The sequence below is a fragment of the Rhipicephalus microplus genome, chromosome 9 (genome assembly GCF_043290135.1).
Source record: "Rhipicephalus microplus isolate Deutch F79 chromosome 9, USDA_Rmic, whole genome shotgun sequence".
Lineage (NCBI taxonomy): Eukaryota > Metazoa > Arthropoda > Arachnida > Ixodida > Ixodidae > Rhipicephalus > Rhipicephalus microplus.
In genome coordinates, this window is record NC_134708.1 from 9,686,090 (window position 1) to 9,709,017 (window position 22,928).

The 22,928-nt window shown below is 40.7% G+C and overlaps 2 protein-coding genes across 4 annotated transcripts in view; one reads left to right on the forward strand and one right to left on the reverse strand.

The window, feature by feature from the left end:
- gammaCOP (coat protein (coatomer) gamma) overlaps nucleotides 1-432 on the reverse strand; it is a 36,734-nt gene extending 36,302 nt beyond the window's left edge. For 2 of the 3 annotated variants that reach the window (XM_075873085.1, XM_037415458.2), the window contains exon 1: nucleotides 302-432. In XM_075873085.1, coding sequence (XP_075729200.1) covers nucleotides 302-341 — 40 coding nt within the window. In that variant the 5' untranslated portion in view covers nucleotides 342-432. Of the gene's footprint in view, nucleotides 1-77; nucleotides 229-301 lie in introns of those variants that run through there. The other variant, XM_075873084.1, reaches the window with a different exon arrangement.
- LOC119164847 (testis-expressed protein 11) lies at nucleotides 380-16,953 on the forward strand. The gene is made up of 9 exons (XM_075873083.1): nucleotides 380-2,120; nucleotides 2,846-2,940; nucleotides 3,431-3,560; nucleotides 4,706-4,794; nucleotides 6,229-6,476; nucleotides 8,251-8,458; nucleotides 11,249-11,365; nucleotides 12,681-12,770; nucleotides 16,439-16,953. The coding sequence occupies exons 1-9, from the start codon at nucleotides 563-565 to the stop codon at nucleotides 16,655-16,657; spliced, it is 2,754 nt and encodes a 917-aa protein (XP_075729198.1). The 5' UTR covers nucleotides 380-562; the 3' UTR covers nucleotides 16,658-16,953.
- The last annotated feature ends 5,975 nt before the right edge of the window (nucleotides 16,954-22,928 follow it).

Below are 22,928 nucleotides of genomic sequence, written 5' to 3' on the forward strand. Positions count from 1 at the left end.
TCGTGCTTTACAAGCCGCTGTCACAGACACCTGCGAAACGGTCAGCGTTCAGCCGCTGCTGAACGTGACGTTCTTACCAGTATCGCCGCCCGCCGATGACATGGCTGCAATGCGAAGACGATTGAAAATTGGTAAACGCCGTTAATGAGAAATGGTCACACTTGCGCTTATAACGCCGGTAAACATTGCTGTGTTAGGGTTAGAAAAGCGGTGAAGAGCGCGGCAATCGGATGACTCAGAGTCGCGCACGAGGTCCGAGTGATAACAGACACTCCCAAAAATGCGTCCAATAGCGTCTCACCGTCTTCTTCGTCCTTCTTTTCACGCTTTAATACATACATCTTGAGAGTCGCGACTAACTTTCGGTCTCGACTCGGGTGCCACACACCTCAGAGCCACGTATGTGACATACTCTCAAAACCGTTATCGTCTGCATGAAAAGAAAATGTTTTAAGTAGAGGTCGCTACAATCGCCCAAAGCGATATCGTCTGCTCGCAAGCGTCACGACGCGCTTTCGTTTTCGGTTTCTCGGGTCGGGTCCAACAATTAACCAGCCGTAAGATGACGAGCGAGTGCGTTTCGGTAATCCAGAAGTCGGCCGAAAGAGTTCGAGATCTTCTCACCTCGATAAAAGACGGCAGCCAAGCGGTTGACTGCGACCTCGTCTTCAAAGAGATCAAATCCGACCTCAAGGACGGCATCACCGCGTACCTGTCCGACGGTGATGACGACGGCACGGCAATCCTGGTATCCGCTTTAAACGAATGCGTGCGCACGGTCACTACCGAATGTTTCCTAACCTCCACGAGCGATGACGAGGTATTGGTGTTGAACAAATGCGTGAATATGTATCTCGGCTTCAGCTCTCACATGATGGACAAGATGAGGACACCGCGACTGTACGTGACCGCACTTTGCTCCCGAATCCAGGCCCTCGAAGTAGTCACTTTGCTTTTGGTGAAACGATCACGGTACGGCGAACTAGAAGGGTACATCAAGCAGCTTGCCGAACAGATCCGCTGCTTTAAAGGTGTTGCGGCCGAGGATGCGAAATCAGAGAAGGATAAGCTCAGAGCGCGCCACGCGGAATCAGTCCTGCAAGTTTGCCGTTTTGCGGCTATGACGGCTACGACCGCGAACTCCGAAGCGGCATTTGAAAGCCTCTACGCTGCAAAGAATGCGTGCTGCGACGATTTTCCAGCTCTGCAAAAATATGTTTCGTTGAGAGCCTACACTGCGGGTGTCACGTGTTTCAAGAGTGGTCACTACCAACACTCCGTCTCCTACTTCCGGGAATCCTTCTGCCTCGGCAAGACTAGCACCGACATCGAAACACAGGCTCACACGTTGTACCTCCTAGGTTGTGCCTACCTCAACTGGGACAAGCAGGAGCACTGGGAAAAGGCAGTCAATGCCCTGGACATGGCCATCTGGCACCGTCCGGGTCAGCTGAACTACATGGCCAAGAAGCTGGAAGCCCTTTACTCTAGTGGTAACGACAAGCAGATCTCGAGCACCCTGGACAGTATCCTCAAGCACCAGGACATTGCAATAGCACATGTGCTGGGAATCCACCAGTCTATAAAGGAACATGGCTTTGCCCAGCAAGCCATCGGGTTTTTGCAGAGAGCCTACATACGCTTCAGCCAGGACCGTGAAGCTTTATATCTACTGGTCGAACTCCTCAAGGCAGAGCTCGACAGCAGCGAGTTGGACCGTGCCTCACTAACCTTCCAAAGAATCCTGGTACAGGACAGCGCCAAGACAACACAGTTCACTGCACAGAGCCTCAGGAAGCTCTTTCACCACTTGTTTCACTTTGGCTGTAGCAAGGCTGAATCAGGCAGCACCTCTGAAGGAGTAGAGTGGCTCAAAAACTGTGAGACACTCGTAACAACATTCAAAGACTGTTTCAATGAGGAAGACATCAAAAAAGAGGTGGACAGCATGCGGCACTGTTTGGTTTATTGGAGCCTGGATCTTGGAATGACCAACACAGCAAAGGAGATCTTGGAGCAGTGTACAGACACACACAAAGTGACTAAGCTTTACCTGAGGCTCAAGATTGCTCTCGAAGAAGACAACAATGCCGATGCAATAGCAGCCGTTCAAAATATGCGTAAGAATACATACATTTGCAGTTGAAAATGTTTAAAGAATCTGTTTGCAAGGTTTCATTAGCGTGGCCTGTTGGGCAAGTTGGTACATAGTCTTGGTGGGAATACCACTAGCACCAAAAGAAAGCAGAAGCAACCGAGACAACCAGCATTCTTCCCGCCCCTGTCTCTTTTTCTTGTCTCATTTGCTTCTGCTTTCTTTTTGCACTGCTGGTATTCCCACCAAGTTAACAGAAGTCTTAATCATTTTTTCAAAGACTAAAAAATTATGTTAACAGAGGAGGTCGTGGAGTAGAAAAAAAGGACAAGATAATGCTAAACAGGCAATTATCTTATAATGTCATACCGAATAAACAAAGACATGGCCTAGTAAAATGTAAGAGTAAAATTCCTGCAACAAAACCAAGCCATACTAGTGGTTATCTGTTCCTATAAGTCCACGCTTTCAGAAAAAGAAATGTAAAAAAAAAGATCACAATTTTTTCGAAAAATTATCTTTCTGGTACATTCTATCGGTGAGCAATGATGGGACAAAAATAAAAATTGATAGCATAGGAGTAATACCACAGACTGAACTTCGACAACTACATACCTAACTCATATGCCATAAAGTAGGGCAAGGAGCACAATTTTCACTGTGTTGATGTGGAGTTGTTGCCTTGTTGACATATGTATGTACTACATGTATTTATAGTAACACCATGTATTATTTTTTCTGTAATTTCAGTCCAGCTTGTCAAAGAAGCAAATCGTCTCGAGCACGACAATATGGCCAAGAAAGTCTCGGACGCCCTCATTTACGCAGCAAGCTTCACACTAAAGGTTAGAAAATGCAGCGTGACTGTTTAGGATCCTGGACTGGTATTAGAGATGAAGTGGAAAGTAGGAAATTCGCGAGGAAAGTTTCATGCTCAGTGCTTGCTATTGACTAATGAGATTGTCGATTTGCATGTCTTTTTGTTGCAAGTTTACAGTGCATAGATAAAAAGCCATACATAAGAGACAGAAAATTAATTCGTAGCTGCTTTGAAGGGCATGTGTGTGCAGACAAGTATGAAAAAGTACGTGCATAGAGTAAGACAATGTTGATATGCCTCCGGCTGTTATGTTTTCCTGAGATGCTGTGACGCCATTCCCATTTTAGATTTGTTCGTGGCAATGCTTATGAGATGCTACCTTTTCTTGGGTGATAAATATGCATTATGTTTCCTAAGAAGTGTAATGGCGGGGTTTCGTATTCAATAATGTCTACTCTGCAGCGTCTTGATGCTTTTCAATGTTAAGGAAATATATATATATATATATATTGCAGGCTGGCAAGATGGACCTCACCAAGGATGTGCTAAAGCAGATGGTATCACCTCCAGAAAAAAACCCAGCCCTCGCAGAGCTGCAGCTAAAGTGCCTGCAATGTGTTGTTGCACTCTGCCTCACGAAATTTGGTATTTCTCACCGGACAATTCTGACGGCACAGCCTCTTTTTAATTTGCATGAGATTTCTGCTAATCACACTGAGTACTGATTGACTGAAACCACTCACTTAATTAATCAATCAATCAACCAATGAATGAAGCAATCAATCAATAGTTTATTTCAGCGAAAAAATCTAGATGCATGTTCAGGACTAAAAGCTACCCTAGACAGCTTTACTGGGTCCCTGAAGACAGTTACATTGGTAGTATATGACTTATGGTATACAAAGTTTGACATCATATAATTGTTTTGATTGTGAGTTATACTATAGGAAGATAGTTCCTCAGCTGCAGTGTTGTGCTGAACTATGGTTAATTAACAAACCTCTGATACACTAGCCACAGTCACTCCTTCAACAATGAGCACTGTCACTGATCAATCTAATTAGATGTTCACAACCTTAAAAAGCATGTAACTACCATTGCCTATTCAACTAACTCAATAAAAATCTTTGCGCTTGTAATACACCAGTTTTCACAAATTTATACATTTAAAGTGTGAATATGCATGGCTGTTCAAGTTAACATGCTTCAGCAATGGTGAGAGATCGAGAGATCAGTGGAGTATTGAAAGGTAATATACAGAACAGCAACCCATTTAGCCAATGCAGTTGGAGTTGACGGTGGTGCTGTGTCCAAATTTTCTAATTGATAATGTTGAGTGCGCAGGCTCAAAATTGATTTGTGCAATAAAATATGGTCGGTAGAGCCATTAGAGGAAAACTTATTCAATTATACTTAGTTCACAAAGAATTGCAGTTGTAGCTGATTGAATGACAGGGTAGAAATGTGGGTGAGTTGGTGAATTAGCAGAACGAAAAAGTATCAACATACCAAACATGAAAAAAAGTAAGTGGGGATGGGGTGAGCAGTGTTTTTCAGAGTTGCCAGATGTGTAATTCTGAAATGTTGAGATCATGTAATAGCCTGATAAAAAATGTTAATGACAGCAACAGAAAAACTATGGGGTAGTCATACTTGCCGATTCATAAAAAAATACCATCTGCAGCCTGGCTTTCATTCTGCTGTGCACCGCATGCTGTGAATTGCCACACAATGGCCCTAGTGTGAGTCACAGAGTTGTATGTCTGAAATGAAGTCATAATCCATTGCAGAACAAAACTCCACGGGCTTCTCCAACACTTATACGGAAGTGGGTGACTGCATTGAAAAGGCAGCCAATATTCTCTTTGTATGTGAGAATGTAAGTTGCATTTATTTCACTTAGCTTCCGTGTATTGTTATTAATCCACAATGTCAGTAAAAGAAAAATATACACTCAGCTCCCCAAAATATTTGAAAATATTAGTGCTTTTTCTTCTACACATATACACTCAAACCTTGATATAACAAAACCGAATATGACCAAGTATTGGTTATAACAAAGTAACCGAAAAATAGTCAGAAATAATATAGCATTAGGAATACATAGTTATAACAAAATTTTTGGATATAACAAACTTACTTTTGTACAAGATGCAACTTAGTTTTTAATTAGGGTTGAGTGTACTATATGTGGGCATGCCTGTTTGTGTGAGTGTACGTGCATGTATGTGGAGAGGAATAGGCCTAACTTTTCCAATGGTTTCGACCAGTACGTGCACTGATCTTCGTCATGACTTATGAGACTGGTTCAGTGGTCGAAATTATTGGCTAATAAAATCAGGATAACTGCTAAATGGTATTTTTTTTTTCCAAAATATGTTTGGATAACTGAAAAAAGAAAAGCTGCTTCTGATATGCACATACATTTACATAGCCTGCAATTACACAATGCAACTGGTACACCTCTAACAATGACTGCAAGGCCCATAATCATACCTGACACAAATGAATTGACATTTAAAGTTTATTCCAGAACAAGAGCATGTTACGAAGAGGGGAGGTAAAAGCTGTTTGGGAATTCTGTTTTCAATATTTCTACTCTGGGACCTTCGCCTGTATACAAGTATTATGTAATTGATGCTAATATAACCAATAAACTGACACTGAAACTGTTAGAACAACTTGAGCAGCCATGACCCCCTAGTGCACAGGATATAGCACAGAAGCATGCCGTGAAGCAACCTATCGAGAGAAATATGTCTTTCATACTGTGGTAAAAAAAAAGAAAGAAGATGAAAATGAAGACAGAAAAAGGTAGTGATTGCATCATTATACAAACACTAATCGCAGTTATTCTGGTGATAAGATACACCGTAGCCCTGACCCCCTAGTGCGCAGGATATAGCACAGAAGCATGCCGTGAAGAACAGCCTATTGAGAGAAATATGTGTTTCATACTGTGGTAAAAAAAAAAGAAAGAAGATGAAAATGAAGACACAGAAAAAGGTAGTGATTGCATCGTTATTCAAACACTAATTGCAGTTATTCTGGTGATAAGATACGCCCAAAACTCGGCATAATGAACTGGGTTATAATGAAAAATCTGTTGTAACAATATAAATCAGGGTTAGTGTTGCAATATACATAGCGTTAAAAATATATCTTTATAACAAATTTTCAGATATGTATAACAAACTCATTTTCGTGTAAGATGCAACTTTGTTATCATGAACTTTGAGCGTATGTTATGTTGCTTAGCTATGCGGTTTAGAAGTGTAGGCAGTTGAAATTTTAACCCCGATTCTTCACGCAGGGCAAGTGGCACGCGGAGCAATGTCAGTGGTTCGCTACTGTGTGCTGGAACCTAGCGCTGCAGCCAGAAGCGAATGCTGAGCAACAGTTTCGCCTCCTTAGCCACAGTTTCAAGCTAATGTTCAATGTCCGTGGCCGTCAGGACACCACCAAGCGAATCACCACCTACGCCATCATGGCGACGTTGTCAGGAGTCACGGCTTCCAGGCGCCCGGCTGTAGACGTACAACTTAAGGAGGCAATCCTGAGGTGATGTACTCCAATCGTATAGTTGGCTAGGACTGCGATAGCTTCAGTTGCGACCACATTTTGTTGTTTGAAAATTTCACTTCTTTTTCCCTTTGGGGCACTTTGTAAAGTACTCAAACATTATAACAGAACAATTTAGAGATGAGCAATGCACATATTCTTGTTTTCATCAGGCCTGTAGCTAAGGGGGGTGCCCTGGCTCCCCCCCCCCCCCCTTGTGCATAGAATCTCGATGGAGGAGGGTGTTTTACCAAAAATGAACCATGAAATGAAAATAGGTGTTTTTTTCAAGGCTTCAGTGAATGGTCCTGTTACGCTGAGAAATATTCCTGGATACAGGCCTAATTTCTATCGTCTTCTGTATGGATCATATCCGTGTAATTTCAACTCAAACGCATATATCAGAGCCAAAATTATCTTGAGAGATCAGATTTGTCTTGAAAAGATGTGGTTATTCATAGCAATTGTGCATACCAGTCGTTATACAAAAAATTTGATGCCATGTTTGAATGCGCACATTCATGTACACTTGTTTCTGCTAGTTGTGACAGCTAGTGGCTTATGTAGAGGAAGATACAATGAGGTTTGGATTAATTGAACCTCCTGTGTAGATAAATGTGCCTTTATTTAACTCAAATTTGTGGTGTACTGTTATACATCATCACTTTGCTGAAGGCAGTGCCACATTTGAGTTGTTTGATGAGCCACTTTTTGTGAGCCACGTCAGCTCTCTTTTTTTCTTGGCTTGCAATGAAGAGAACCGAAAACAAAATTGCACTGTATTTCTTGCCTTTTCATTTTATTAATGCAATAACAGATAGTGAAGGACATTAGAATAAATATTTTATTAAAATTTTCTTGAGATTAATAACTATAAAACGTGCAACTGAGCATCTCATGACATTATTTTTTGTTGCAATAGTAGAATATCAAGTGCCTTGGAATAATGCGTACATTTGATGCATTTACAGACAGTTCTTCATTGGTTGTGTCTGAAGGGGCTAAGCACCACATCACTTCTTGAAGATAACAGAAGAGGCATGCATTAGTTAGGACTAATTGGTCTAATAGTTGGTCTTGATTCATAAAAAATTGAATTACAGTGCAGAATACAAAACAAAAGATGAAACGACGAAGCAGCAGCGATGGCCATGTGTGCTCCTTCATCTTTCATCTTGTATTCTGTGCGGTACAATTCTATTCGTTATGAAATACTTCTTGCACCTCGTGCATCAGAAAAGAAGAGGGCAAAAGAAAATCAGATTGTGATTCCGAGTTTATGACAGAGCCCTACTGTAAAGAGCACTTGATGAGCACGGTGACTTATGGGGCCGCAGTACTCTTGAGGACATTTTCAGAAGTGGGCAAATTCATCGTGAGATGACATATACTAACAGTAACATTATGTGAAATGATGTCACTGATAGCATCTTCACACTGGTATACACTGAGATACTTAGATGCTGCGACGCTTGGAAGAAACAGCTTGCCAGACTGCCTCGATACGCACCGGTGTCATTCGTCGAAGTTGCCATGGCTCAAGCTTTATAAACTCACTTGCTAAGAATAATCAGGAGTCTTTGACAAAGATAAGTCCACCTATCGAAACTTCAGCATTCTTGTCTGAGGCATTTATTCTTGTTCAGGCTACCTGTATACCATTGCATTTATTGAAAATTTCGTTTTCTAAAAATTTTGGGCTGGTTGTTCATGTCTTGGTGAAGACTTATGACGTTGCAAAAAAAATTAATGACTTGTGCCATCTTCCAAACAGGGACGTTTATCAAATTGCAGAGAAGCTGAAGGAAGTGAACCCGCACTGGCGTGAAAACAAACAGCTGGCGTTGATGCTTCTCACGGCCGAGTTTGAAGCTATTGTCTGTGGACCAGGAGCACCTAATGGCAAAGCTGTGCTGGCCCAGGTCCTGTCCCTCTCTGGAGACAATACGGACATCATTGAGGGATTTGTTGCCATCTGCCAGGTGACAGTTTACGTCCTTATGGCTAGATGTTGAAACATTGATGTGTGCAGTCATTTCGTCAATATTCCGTGTTCACGAAGTATTGGCAGAACATGACAACAAAGTTTAAAAGATAAGCGACCCTGATGCAAAACATTGGGGTCTGAGAGTGGCACTTGCACAAAATGTGTTGAACATCTGATCGTCAGTAGCCATCTTCTTTTTCTTCTTAGTTATTGTATTAACCATTTCCCCCTCCAGCCCGCCCAGCCAAAAGCTTTCTGCATCTAACATGATTTTTCCTTGCCTCCTTTACCAGCAGTACAAGCTGTCTACATGTCACCTACTACTGCATGGCCTCTGCGATCAGCACACCTTCGACCATGTGATGATTTCGCGTAATGAAGTAATCCCTTGACATTTTTAGTGGATTCATAAGGACATCACGATGACATAACCTTGGCAATCTGTGATGCCATGATGATGTCATCAAGCCATAATCTCTGATCATGTAACTTTTTGGATTGCTTGCATTGATGCCACCACTGACGCTGATGGTCACTTTTCTCGTTTGATGGGCCATGTAAGTTGTTCTTTTCGAAATATAACTCTTCACTTGAACCACAACCATCAATAACATATTGGTTTGCTGAAGCATTAATAAACTGTGGTTTACACCAACTTGTACTAACTATATGACTGCACTTTTAATTTATGACATACCTTAACGTCCACTCCATCATACACAAGACTTAGCTTGACCAATTCCATCTATCTTATACATATTTTCATTTTCGTCAAGTTTTCAGGCAACTCGAACTGGAATTTAATGTCAATCGGTACTTGTCCCACTAAACATTCTGGTCCTTTAGATGCCAATATCACAACACAATCATGAGATGTGCCATGGTGGGGTACTCTACCTAGATTAATTCCAAGTTGGATCCACATTCTCGAGCACATGAATATCGTTGAGAAGATTTTTCAGTTTTGTTTCAGAGTAACAGAATATATAGCTAGGCTATAGATGGTACTGCACTCTTCATGAAAAACCCAGAGAACTGGAAAAGCCAACAGATGCATGACGGTTGCATGCAACTCAAGCAGTTGTGTTGTGTGCAACATTCGTTACCTGTTGTATTTCTTGAGTTTTAGTTACAGCTGCTAAACTCTTCTAGCTAATGGCTGAGTGGACAATGTAATAATTTTCCATTTCTTCATTTTTATTGTTTTCTCGTCATTTTTCACCATGTGTGACCAATACTGGCAATTACTTACATTTGATGCCGTCCCAGTGGAAAAAATGAAAATAATGAAAGTAGTTTATGCACTTAATGTACCTCCCAGTACCAATTATTGTTGTTTCTTTCATTTTTCTTGCGTGTGCTATTACACACATAAAAGAAAAGCTGTTGTATTCACCTGATCTACAGTAAGTGAGCAGCACGGTTTTTTTCATCACACCACACCAGATTGTGTTTACTGGCCAGTGCAGCAGTGTTCCACAGAATAGAAAATACTAGGTATGGGCAGGTTGTGCACTTAAGGTTTTAAGCGAATTCATAGTGAATAGTTATAATCTGATAATTTAAAGTCAAATGGTTAAGACAGTGTGTATTAACGGTGTATTAGTCCTCATTATTATTGTGTCTGAAAAAAAAATGAACAGCTAAATTTACACTTCTTTCCTTCGTAGGATAATGCATAGTATGTATCACATACTTAAAAAAAAAATGAGTGATTTTATAGGGTGCCAACTCACTCGCACAATATTTTGAAAAATACGAGCAAGGCTAGTGCAATATCAGTTTTTTTTGGTAAGAAGCAAAGTGGAGATAGATTTGAATGGCAGTAGGGTGCAAGCTCTAGGTAGTAAAATAAATTAAGCTTTAGAATTTTTCACACTTATGGCATCTTAGCCTGTATAACATGCTTTTAAACATCATGAAAAATATTATTCGAGGAGGAGGTCATATGTGCAGCTAGTTATATGACTTGGTGGGTGGTTTCACGGCATTACAGTGCCATGCTGCAGTGAAATTACTTCTTTAGGAAGGTCACATGCAGTCAAATTACATTCATATGTTCACTTTGAATACTTCGAAACTGCAAATAATTTAAGTTCTTGTCAAAACCGATACCAATAACATAATATTTGTTCGAATATTAGAAATGCTTGGATATTCACCCATGCCTAGAAAATACAAGGATTGCTCAAAGGAAAAGTACGAAACATTGTAACAATATGACCGTTAACATAGATGCCTATGTCGCTATGGGGAATGTAGCGAGACATCTAAGGATGCATTTGGAGTCTCTGCCTTCGATCACAGCATGCTGGGTTGCCCGCATGTGCAAGAGAGAACAGAGGCTCTTATAAAGAGTGCCATTCAATTGACACGGCATTGCATGTGAGGATGGGATGGCGTTCACATTTCAAAATTCAATGCTTGAAGAGCCGCGAGGCGTTATCTAACTTCTGACAGTGGACGGCGTTGAATTAGTCACCATTCATTGCCTGCGATTTCCGGGAGTTTGGTCCCCTGAAAAAAATGTGAAAGGAAAGCGCTTTAACTGGGACGATGAACTCAATGATGCTGTGAAGGACTAGGTCTCATCATGGCCACAGAAATTCCGGGAACAACAAATCCTTTGTCTAGTTCATCAATGGGATCGATGTGATCAGACAAATAGTGCCTACTTCTGATAAAGTCTTTGTACTCACAGCGTCATTCCGCACATTTTCATTTGAACACCCCCCGTAAGTGCATTTTATATATAGATAGCAGCAAGCAATACAACTTTGTGCAGGATGCCAGCTGCAAGAAGGGTGCGTTCTCAGTGCCGTTGCTGCGACGCTGCATTGGTCTCACAACAGCGCAGAATGAGCCGGACAAGTTGGTCAAATACTACCACTTGCTCTTTCAGGCAAGTCAGCTCATTTTGCCACTCATGTCAAGAAAATGTTGACCTCAAATGTCTGTTGGTGTGCACTTTAAATCAGAGCGATGGTGGGGAATACACTCAAACCTCATTATAACGAAGTTGCATCTGAAACCAAAAAAATTTCTTTATGTCCGAAAATTTGTTATAAAGGTATATTACTAATACTATAATTACTGCAAGGCTATTCTTCATTTACTTTGTTATAACCAATATTTCCTTACATCCAGGTTCGTTATATCGATGTTTGAGTGCATTCTATACTTGGCGACAACTTTTCTTGACAGCACTGTGGAAGCTACAGAGCCAAAGCGCATGCCTGTTAGGGTGCAAGAAATAGTGTTTATGTTCACTGATAATTTTCTCATTGGTCTTGTTGAAGTAAAGGCTGCTTTATTTCTAATGAGTCTCAAGCAGTTGTGAGAAGTTGGAGGTAAAAAACAGTTGTTTTTCACACGACCTGAATGCCTTTCTTTTCTTTTCATTTCTTAGACAGCACTGCTTTTTCCACACTCGATTTTCAAGGTGAACATGGCGTTCATGACATAGTAGTTCAGTTTGTGGCCACAAAACGAGCTGTTTAGTTCCCCCCCCCCCCCCCAAAAAAAAAAATTGATTTGTGTGGGCCACGTAATGCATTCAGTAGAGAACCGGTCATCACTTGGAGCAGTGAAATGGCTACCAAGGGATGGGAAACACAGCCAAAGACGGCAGCTGGTTTGATGCAGTGATGAAATTCAAGGATATGCAGGGATAAAACGAAGTCAACTCCCACAAGACAGATTAAAGTGGAGATCATTGGCAAGGGCCTGTCCTGCAAAGGGCATAGCAAAGGTTGATCTGATGATGCCCTTTAACATCGAGTATGTTTGAGAAAGATTGCAATTATATCTTGTTGAAACACAGCTCTTCATCAATGTTTTGTTAATCCTCATCTTTTAGGTGAGAACATTCCACAGAAGGAACCGAAAAAATGGAACTAGACACAAGAAAATTTACATAGTCACTGCAGTGGAACTTATTGAACAAGAACCGCCCATCAATCAAATATTTCAAGACTCTAAGGCAGCCCTCCAAATTGTGTAAAGCTTTTGTCATAGAAATAACGATCATTTCGTGTCTCTGAAGGCACTCCCAAATTATAATAAAAACTCTTAACATAGGTAATTAAGATTTTGACGAATGTTCATCTTGGAATGATGGGCTTTGCCATCGTGACAATCACTGTATTACGATCTGGATTTCATCAGTGGCCATCATTTACTTCAATAAGATAATATCAATTCATGATTGCTTGTAGGCATTGCTGGATGCACGTGATGAGGACGGACTCGTGGCTTGTACTGATGACGTTATCAAGCTGCACTACTCAACATTCCCAGAGACGGAGGCAAGTTATTTGGTGAATGTGTACTAGAACACGGCTTCGAGTATGTTGGCATAGATAGGGGGCAAACTAGAAAAAAGCTATTGTGAAGTCAACTGTATACGTGGGGTTGGGCTACCATAATTTCTCCAATGATTTCAACAAGGTAGGATAATTATGGCTAGCTACGTAATTAAAGATAACTGTAGGTAGTCAAGCATGACACTATTCCTAACACATTTCTCTCACATTTACCACTAGATCACCGCTGAATTTTGTGACTGTGCAGTTTAGTTGTTAGTAGAAATATTTAATTTTAGTGCTGTATTTTTCGGTTTTACATTCTGTTTCATTGTGATGGACTGCTCTCAAGAGTATGCAAGCCATTCTCGACAGCCAGCCTAGAAAATGCGAGCATCAGTGATTACATGAGTAGTATTAATCGAGTGCTAAAGGCTGGTTCACACCGGCGACTGGCACTGGTCGCGCGACCATTTGTGACTGGTCGCAAACGGTCGCATCGGTTGGAAAGCGACTACTTTGGCTAGTTGCAACCTGACCAATTTTTCAGTCGCCCGACTGCAATCCCAAAGCTGCTCGAACCAATCAGTGATGCCCAGAAGTGACGCCAGCATTTCTTTATATCCAGGCTCTTTTTTTTTGTTTTTTCATCGCACTGCCTCTTTGTCGCCAGATACAAATGAGCGCATTCCTCTAAGTCTTTGCCACCATGGCCACTGCGGAGTACTTGGTTTGGAGATGGCAGGGGGCAGCAGCTCAAGCAAAGTGTCGAACTTACGTGGCTGCATTCGCAGGAGGCTAAACACTCTCAAAATAAAGAGAAAATGTATTGTGCACTACTTTCTCTCTAATTAAGTATCGTTTTTGTCTAGAACTTGACTTGCCATCGCCTTCAATTCAACGCGTTTGTGCAGCATGCCTTGGCACCGCCTAAAGACAGCAGATTTGAGACGTGTTTGTGCTGCATTGGAGGCGATGGCAAGTCAAGTTCAATTCAAGGAGCGTTTCTAAATATGTTACTCCCGGAAATAATCCTCGTCGTGTGAGCGCAGCTCGAGAGGCAGGCGCTTGCATGGCCGGCCAACTCTTGCGAGCGAAGGGATGGTCACACCCACCACTGGCTTTTTTCTTTCTTTGGAGGCTTCTGCGCTGCCAGCTCTGAGACCATGACATCCTGCATCAGCGCCATGACAATATCTTGTTCTCTGCTCGAATCGAACCGTACGATGCTGCTAAGACTGCTACCCGAGAGCGAGCGAAAACAATAAATGCGGTGCGCTCAGTTTGCTTTCCTCACTTGACTGGCAATGATTTCCTAATCAGCTTATCGGCACCGGTCTCCAGAGTTCTCGCTGATAACAAGATCTGGACGTGACTCTCTGGTTTTGTGCCTTCGGGTTGCTCGCATGCAGCCTCTGCCGGTGTGAACATCAGTCGCTTTTTGGTCGTCGGTTGCGAACGATCGCGCAACCGGTGCTAGTCGCTGGTGTGAACCGACCATAACTCACACACTCAAACCTCAATAAAATGAACCAGAATATAATGAAATATTAGTTATGACAAAGTAAATATTAGGAATATTTCTTTCTAACAAATTTTCAGATATAACAAACTTATTTTCGTGTAAGATGTCGCTTTCTTATCATGAGGCTTGAGTGTTACGAGGTTTTGCACTAAAAGTCAACTATTGTCTCCTGCATGGTCATGTATAGATCCTTGCCCCCCCGACTACCCAAAACCTTCCTGAACATAACGTGATTTCGCAGTGCGTTCAGGATTACAAGCATTGCAAGCTTTTTGTACTTGACCTAGTTTCACACTGCCCCTGTGATCAAACCAACTTTGCCCATGCGGTGATTTCATATGATGACACTGTCATGTGAAGTCATACCAAATTGGCAGTTGGTGACATCACGATGATTCGATTACGTGTCCTTTGTGTCATTACTGTTGATATTGGAAACACTGACAGTCACATTTGTCATTTGACAAGGAATCCGAGGCTTTACCCTTAAAGTGTAACTCTTAATTTGAACAAGAATCATCAATTTCACAGCAGTTTGCCGAATCTAGGCCACCTAGAAAATGGTGAATGGTTGAGGTTTGCTCCACCAAGCGCCACAGTGATCCCAGCTACTCACAATCGTTCCATGAACTAACTTCATTGATTTCCAATTATTATATACACAGTTAATTGACCTTTACCTTAAGGGGCAGACTCATCTTAGACGTTCTTTGTTTATTTCTTCACTGATCTTGATCAAAATCCACAGGCTTGTGCGTTTTTTTTTTGTTGATATCAAATATGTAATTACTTTCTTGTAACTCATTCTGTTCCTGAAAAAGCCTAAGTTCACCTCCTATTGTTTAAGGCACCATAGAAAAAAAGTGCTTAATTAAAAGTGATATTTAAGATAAGGCAACATAAACTAATTACTAGAGATTGAAAGCATGGAAGAGTTTTTTTTGTTTTTGGCCTTTTTTTGATTATTTTATAGCAAATTAAACTTTCCAATTTCAAAAACAGTTTTCATTATGTCACATCTTTAATTATTATTTAATTAAAAAAGGCTTGTGCTCTAAATTCCGCTCCCATATTTGCATTCTATACACGTACAGGTTCCTTTAGCAAAGATAATTATTGTTGTGCCCGCCTTAGCTGCAGAGACCTCAAAATTGAACAGTCGTAAATTTACTGAAAAAAATGAAAAAACTGCTAACACCCAATTTCTTCAAAAAACACCAATCATGGTATGCATGTTTTGCAATGCCCATAAAAGCGCTCATAAATTGGTAGTAGAGCTTCAGACACAGGTGGTGGCAAATTATAAAGAAGCCCGAAGTAGGTTCTCCATTTTTTTCCAGGTTCTGTATTGGGCTAGCACCAAGAATCGGGACAGCCAGAATGACATTACAAAAAAATTACAATTTCCTGGTGGCTGAAAATTTGCATAGAGATAAAAAAAATACTTGCAGAAACCAAACATTCCAATTAAAAAAAATGCATCTTTTTGTCGCTTCTCGGTCCCAAAGACCAGTCTGCCCCCTTAAGTCAAGTTATGCTCCGATATCCTATGTATTCAATATAACTATTAACTCGAGCCACTGATTTCTGTTTTTAAGACGAGTTATACCTGAAAAACAGAAAGTGTGCTACTGCACATGCTTGAAAGACAAAAAAACTTGATACTCGTGCCACTAAAAATGACTAACATACCAGTGCTACACTAGCTATGCATAGTTCCAAGAGGAGAAACTGTGCCATTCGTCCAACATTTTTTATGACAAGCGAACGTGTGCATAGCCTGAAAAAAACATATAGCTTAAACTAGCACAGTGTTCTCTTATAATGTCTAATGAAACATTACTTGCCCTGAATACAAAGTCAAATGTGCAGCTGCGAAAAGCTGCTACCATGAGCAGCTTGGGGAGGCAGCCATCTTCTATGTGTGCAGCATCGAGCAGACACAGAGCGCATCAGGATAACTGCAACACAAAAAGTCATGTTCAAACTAATAGTATAATGATATGGAGCCTTTTCAGAGTGCCCGTTATTCGTTTGGAGAGCACCAGTAATTTAATGCCAAGTATTAAAGGCACTTGAAGTGTATGAAAATGAGTTAACCAAGTTAGCCACAAGCAGTGCACTAACATTTTACTTGTTTCTTCAGCTTATCTGGATGATGACCACGGTGTGGAATGAAGGGCTGCAGCGATATATCGAGGGTGCCCTACCAAGTGCCAAACGCTACCTCAACTGCGCCCTCCGCATCGTTGACATTCTGCCAACGCTAAAAGCCGCGTACCAGCAGCGCCTTCTGTCGCGATATCAAGGGCTCTTCGAGGATGAAATGGATCAGCAGTCTACGACTAATGACAATTCTGCATAGTGCCTTAACTTTGCCAAACCTTAGTTCCTAGACTTTGTTACCCGTCAAGTCAATGCCCTGTTACTTCCAGCTAGAACAAATGTCTCTACCCACGCTTATTCATTATTATTACTTGAAACTGATAAAGTACTTCATAATCATCCTTTATTAACCATATTCATGAACGTGAACAGGCCATTATGAAAAACTTTTCAGTGGAGTTGGTGCGTTTGGCTAAATATGCACTCTTTTCGAGTTTTCAACAACTTTTTTTAACAAGATATTTGTGTGTGCATAAAGAGTTTTATGAAAACTGAGCTTCCATGAATGGTCTGTCCTTTAAACCCTCATATATGAGATGAAGATAGGTTGATAAATAATATTTCCTTTTGCTTGGTTTACTATTCCTTTCTTATCATCCACCACACACGATTTTTCAATTATGACGGTGATTTGGGCACAGTGGAGCATTTGAATCACATAAATACTGCAGCCCAAATTAATGAATTGAGCTAAAGACTGAAGCCCTTTCTATTGCCATTGAAATGATATTGAGAAAGCCTCAACTACAGTTCTATTTGGGGTTCTAAGGAAAAACAAAATCTTTTATTTATTTATTTATTTATTTATTAGAATACCCTCAGGGCCCGTAGGGCATTACAGAGGGGGTGGGTACAACATATATAACACACAAGAAAAAAGACAAAATAAAGAAACAAGTATCAGATGCGCAAATCAGGAAGGCAACATAAGTCAACTAAAAATGTATAAGAATTCAAGCACATACAAGACAAAGATAGATAATGGAAACTGCGTATAGTTACAAGCATTGCTGAGAAATTGCAGTCTTGAATAACAAAGGGTCTGTTATTGATACAACGGAAGAGGGAAGGTGGTTCCAATCGGCGGCTGTTTTCGGTAAGAAGGCTGCTGAAAAAAATTTGGTGCGGCAAAACGGAATGGCAACCTTATGCTGATGATCAATGCGCAATGAGTTTTAGTCAAGAATAGTAATCAGAATAAGAATATAGTATAAGAATAATAATCATATATGGCCTTTTACGTCCCAAAACCACGTTATGATTACGAGAGACTCGGTAGCGGAGGGCTCCAGAATCCTCAACAGCCTGGCGTTCTTGAACGTGCATTGAAACAGCACAGTACACGGTCAAGTGAAGGAGAAAGACGTAGTATATACACAAGCACATTTATAGATCTACAGCTGTATATGCAGTTTTGTAGACAACCCATGCATAATTGCGTGCTTCAAGGAAAACAAAATATGTCATCAGAAATGCCAGCTGTCGTAGATGTAAAATCTCTACAACGTTATTAAGACTGTGGCACACAATGTAAAGGAAATCTGTCATTAGTAGAAGCACGTGAATAGTGAAACTTAGAACCGAATAGAATACGAACTGAACAGTCATCATACCAAATCGAATACTATTTGAATAGTTTTTAATAGTAAGGCAACAGGCTTAGGATTCTGTTACTTCATTTATAACAAATATTCACAAACTTCAACAAATTAACGTTAGTGATACACTCAATCGACAAAATATACAATTATGTTAACTGTGTCTAGCCCACATACAGCAACTACTGCAGCCTTCAAAGTATTTTTCAATTATAAGATGAACACAGCAGTTACTTCAGTATTCAAGGCAGTATTTTGTCACCATTTAAATAACACTCAGATGCAAAAAATGAAGCTTCATGATGAACATCATCAAAAATCTCATAATGATGATGTAGATCGAGGGCACATTCACTTCAGCGAGTATGCAGTTTAAAGCAAGGATTCCTTAAAGGGACCATGCCACACTTTTCTGAGCAGTCATGGAATGAGCTCACTAAAGACACTTGTTGCCTAACGAATTTGCCACCGCAAAAATTTAGAATTCGTTCTGTACGAGCAGTGTTACAAAGAGTTGTCTCACAGTGCAATTGTATTCTTTCTTCTCTGGGCCCAACGAAAGCGCTGCAAGCTAAGCAGGGAGGGATAGCATGAGTAAATAAAATAAGTCACGAGCCCCATGTGGGCTTGAGCGCTTTTTCTTTTCTTTTTTTTTTCTTGAAAGGCATGTCTTTTCAGTGGGATTGCATGTGCTCACGTGGACAAGTCGCGACTTCCTGCAGCGACCTCGGTAACGACTGAGCCCGCCACGCTCAGCATTGATCTTTGAGCCTGTAGCATCACTTGTCAAGAGAAACGAATTTTTAGCCGACTTTAGGTTTTATTGTAAATTCCAGGCCACGTGCTGCACTATACTTGGCTTGCGTGTTCTTGGGAGCCTCTGCTATCAATCTACCGTGTTTTCTAACCTCGCTCAGAAAGAGTTGCAGGGCCCCTTTAATGTGATTGGTTAATGAGGCTCTTATAGCCCCGTAAAAGCTTGAACTGCACATATCTTTGTCATTCACTAGTTAAAATGCAAAATATAATCATTTGCTCTTCCAACTCTTTGTTCCTTTGAATTTCTTCTGTCAGTGCTGATTATTTGAAAAATATTGCAATTCGAATATGTGCTATTCAGTTTGAGAAAAGAATTGTACGCCGTTTAATTCGTTCTTTGAAGTTATCGAATCTTCGCACACCCTTATCCTTCTTGTGCAAAGACATGTGATGCATCATTTTGTCAGTAACAGCACCTGCAACTTGAAGCAACAGTAAAAGTACTTTGTTTTAGAATTGAAATGAAAGCAATGGAGTTCGATGGAAACTCAATTGTTTAACATACACTTCTGCAGAATCTGTGCAAGTGGCAATAATAGTCTCACTCCATACAGCTGTATCTTTTTATATCAGCGATGCTTTCTAATTCGATAACTACTTAATATATTATAACAAGCTTTAGATCCAATCAATTTTTTAGTAGAAAAAACAAGAGCAAACCCTCTTGTAAAGGCATAAAAAAGAAGTTAAAGTCCTGTAACTGCAAAATTAGTGGTGTATGGCACTGCGTTTATTTTGACAATTCAGCATTTTTTTTATGTGCAAGCAAAGCATGGCCAGGGTGGCTAAATATCGAGGTCATGTGCATCTCCTCCTGAACACAATAGATCCTTCTCATAAAAGAGCACCCCAAACACCCATTACGCAAACTACTCCTTGCCACCATGTATAGGACAGCGGAGCAGACGACACCAACAGCGTTTGATTGTACACGTAAGAAGGCGGGACTTTCTTGCGCGCTCAGAAACGCGCAGTCACAACGAGTAAATTAAAAGAAATACGAATATCTTACTGGTGTGAGCCGCGTTCTGCCTCAAATACTTCCACAAAGAAAGTAACGGAGCAATTTTTACATATCTCGTTAAAGATACAGGTACTTTTGTGGAACTACTTTCACTGGCGGTAGGATACACGTATGAAGTGCTTGCACAGACCACCTGCCCTATACATGGCGGCTTCTATCCCAGAACCCTTTGTAAAATCGAAACTGACGAAAAGCTCGTCGTCAGGCGGCGTATTTATGAAAAGGGTCTATGTCAGCACCACCTCGAAGTCTGAGAGCCCCCACAAAACATGGGCAGTGTGTTTAAGTTTATACTGAAATGAACTGTATAGTGAGCATTGGTCGGCAAACTCACACGAGTAGACCTACCCGGACCGAGATCAGGCCGCGAGGCAGAGAGTTACATTTTGGATACATTTTGGAGAGCGAGTTAAGTGAGGTCCGTAACAAAATGCTTTTTGACTCGAAACTCGACTTCAAGGCATCTTTGAAGACTGTTTCTCGTTGTTGTTTCTGCAACGCAAAAAGTTCCAAGAATTCCTTGTGGTCAAGTTTCGAGTTGAGGAGCGTTTGTGAATACGGGCCTTAAAATATACTTCTCGAGCGAGTCTGAGCGACCTCCACTTTTTATTGCCGACCTATCTTATCTGGAGTAGTACTATCAGCCTTATACAGGCTTACATTATTACTTAAGTCTATTCACACATCTCCAAGCACTACCGTCCATTCGCCACAACAATATTCGTTGATCAAGAGGCGAGATGCAAAGAAGGGGGCACCATGACTTCCCCCTGTGAACTCTTTGACGGAAGTTCTTGAGAAGAACATCTCACTTGAGTAACGTTTTTCATAAAAATGTCATTACAGGATCGAAGCCACTTATATCTCATATCTGAAGGTACATTTTAAAAAGCATATTGTCCAGCATAATTATGCGAGATATTAACGTTAAAGGGCATCGACATCATGACTGAAAAACTAATATTATACTAACAGACCCCCCCCAGTAAGCTCGCTCAGGCCAAGCCGAGAATACATTGGCGAGATTAAGTCCGACCAAGCCCTGCTAGGAAAAGTTTCAGCGAGTCTGGTTGAGAAAATATTGGCGAGTCTGAGTAAGCCCTCAGAGTAAAACATATTTTATGAGAGAGTCTGAGTGAACTTCTTTTCACCAACCTGAGACGATCATCCAAAAGAGTTCCAAAACACTCGTATTTTACAAGGCCATCATATGACATGTAATACAAAATTTCAGCAGGTTTGCTGCACCACAGCGAATTACTAAATTGTAGTTTTCCCATTACGGCGTGGAATTTTATATTCATGTTGGAACCCATGTAATATCATTAAGTTATAGTGGCCAGTGGTACAAAAAACGACAATGAGCTGTTCCCAATGTGTGAAATGTATTTTGAGTTTCAGCTAGTATTCACACTAATAATATCTGGACTTCCAAGTCCCAAAACCACAATATGATTATGAGAGAAGCCACAGTGGAGGGCTCTAGAAATTTTGAATATTCGGTGTTTTTCATCGTGCACTGCCATCACACAGTACACGGCCATCTACCATTTTCGCCTCCATCGAAATGCGACCGCCATGGCCAGGATCGAACCTGCGACCTTCTGGTCGGCAGCCGACCACTGTGACTGCTACACGACCGTGGCAGACCAACTTGCAATCAAGATGACCGAACCCACCCGAAATAGTTCCTTTCACAACGTTTTTCTTCTTTTTTTAAAACACTGACAAACACAGACATCCGTTTTGCCAATACTCCTTTTTATTTCACCAATAATATCCCTATGAGATAAAGCATCTTTCCTTTTTACACTTTCTCAGTTTCCAATATCATTTTTCCAATAGGCCAGATTTCAGTGCCAAATGCAGATTCTTGTTCACTCCCTTGTAAGAATGTAAAATAAAGACACAAATCTGAATGCCAGGATAGCATGAATAAACAACCATAGAAAATTGCTGAACTTGTGAACAAGGTAAATAAGGATCCCTTGAATATTTATAATCTGAATTGGCACCGGAAGCACAAATAAACGTATGACCGATAAAAACTAACCCACAGCTTGTGGATTACTAATTATACATCTGTCAATGTAATATTAATAAAAAAAGAATGTCTATAACATTTAAAATTTTTTGTTTTATCTGCACATGCATACATTCACATACACACACACATTAACAAATAAAGCATTGCAGACATTATGGTAGTTTATGACTCTCCTGAAGCTAATTATCAAAAAAAATTTTTTAAGATACTACAAAATGCTAACAATTGCATCATACTGTTTTTGCATTTTGTTTTGTTTTTCACCTGGTGTGCTTGGTGGCTGTTCCAAAAAGCTGTGGTCAAAGAGGACAGTTGGGTGAAATGCTCAAAAGTGACAATGGCTTGCAGTCTGAACAACCAAACTCTGTCGCAGTACAACCAACAAAAAAGCTGGTTGAGCTGTGCATGAACCAATCATCTTCAAGCTAAGTTTCGGCTACAGCCTGTTGCAGTAACCCATTTCATTCATGTGATTGCACACAGTGGTGAAACACTTTTCTCCGGCTGTAACCGAGGTGCACCCTAGCCACCGTTGTGTAAAACACCGTGTGCTCATGGGCTCGACCAAAATAGGTTAGCTATGAGTGCAAAGCATTGTTGGGAGTTGCAACTGCATCATACAAATCTCACTGCACTGTTTTCTAGGCCTTGTGAGAAGTTCGCAAAATAGTCTGTAAGGAGCAAACTGAAACGGCCAGAGATACAACAGATGACTAATCAAATGTCTGCAAAGTGCATGCATATAATGTTTAATATTGCGATTTTTGTTTCGCATGTAGTTAGGGGGCTATCACTTGAAGCATAGCTGATGCAATAGTCTACTCATCCTGAGGAAAAGGACTGCAATATGAAATGCCATCTATACTGCAACTTTTTTGTGCTTATAAATCAATCCTGGGAACAGCTCAGCCAAACAACCTCTAACCTTAACAATAGAATAAAGCTGCACATACCATATAGAGAAAATGCTGAATGACCAGTA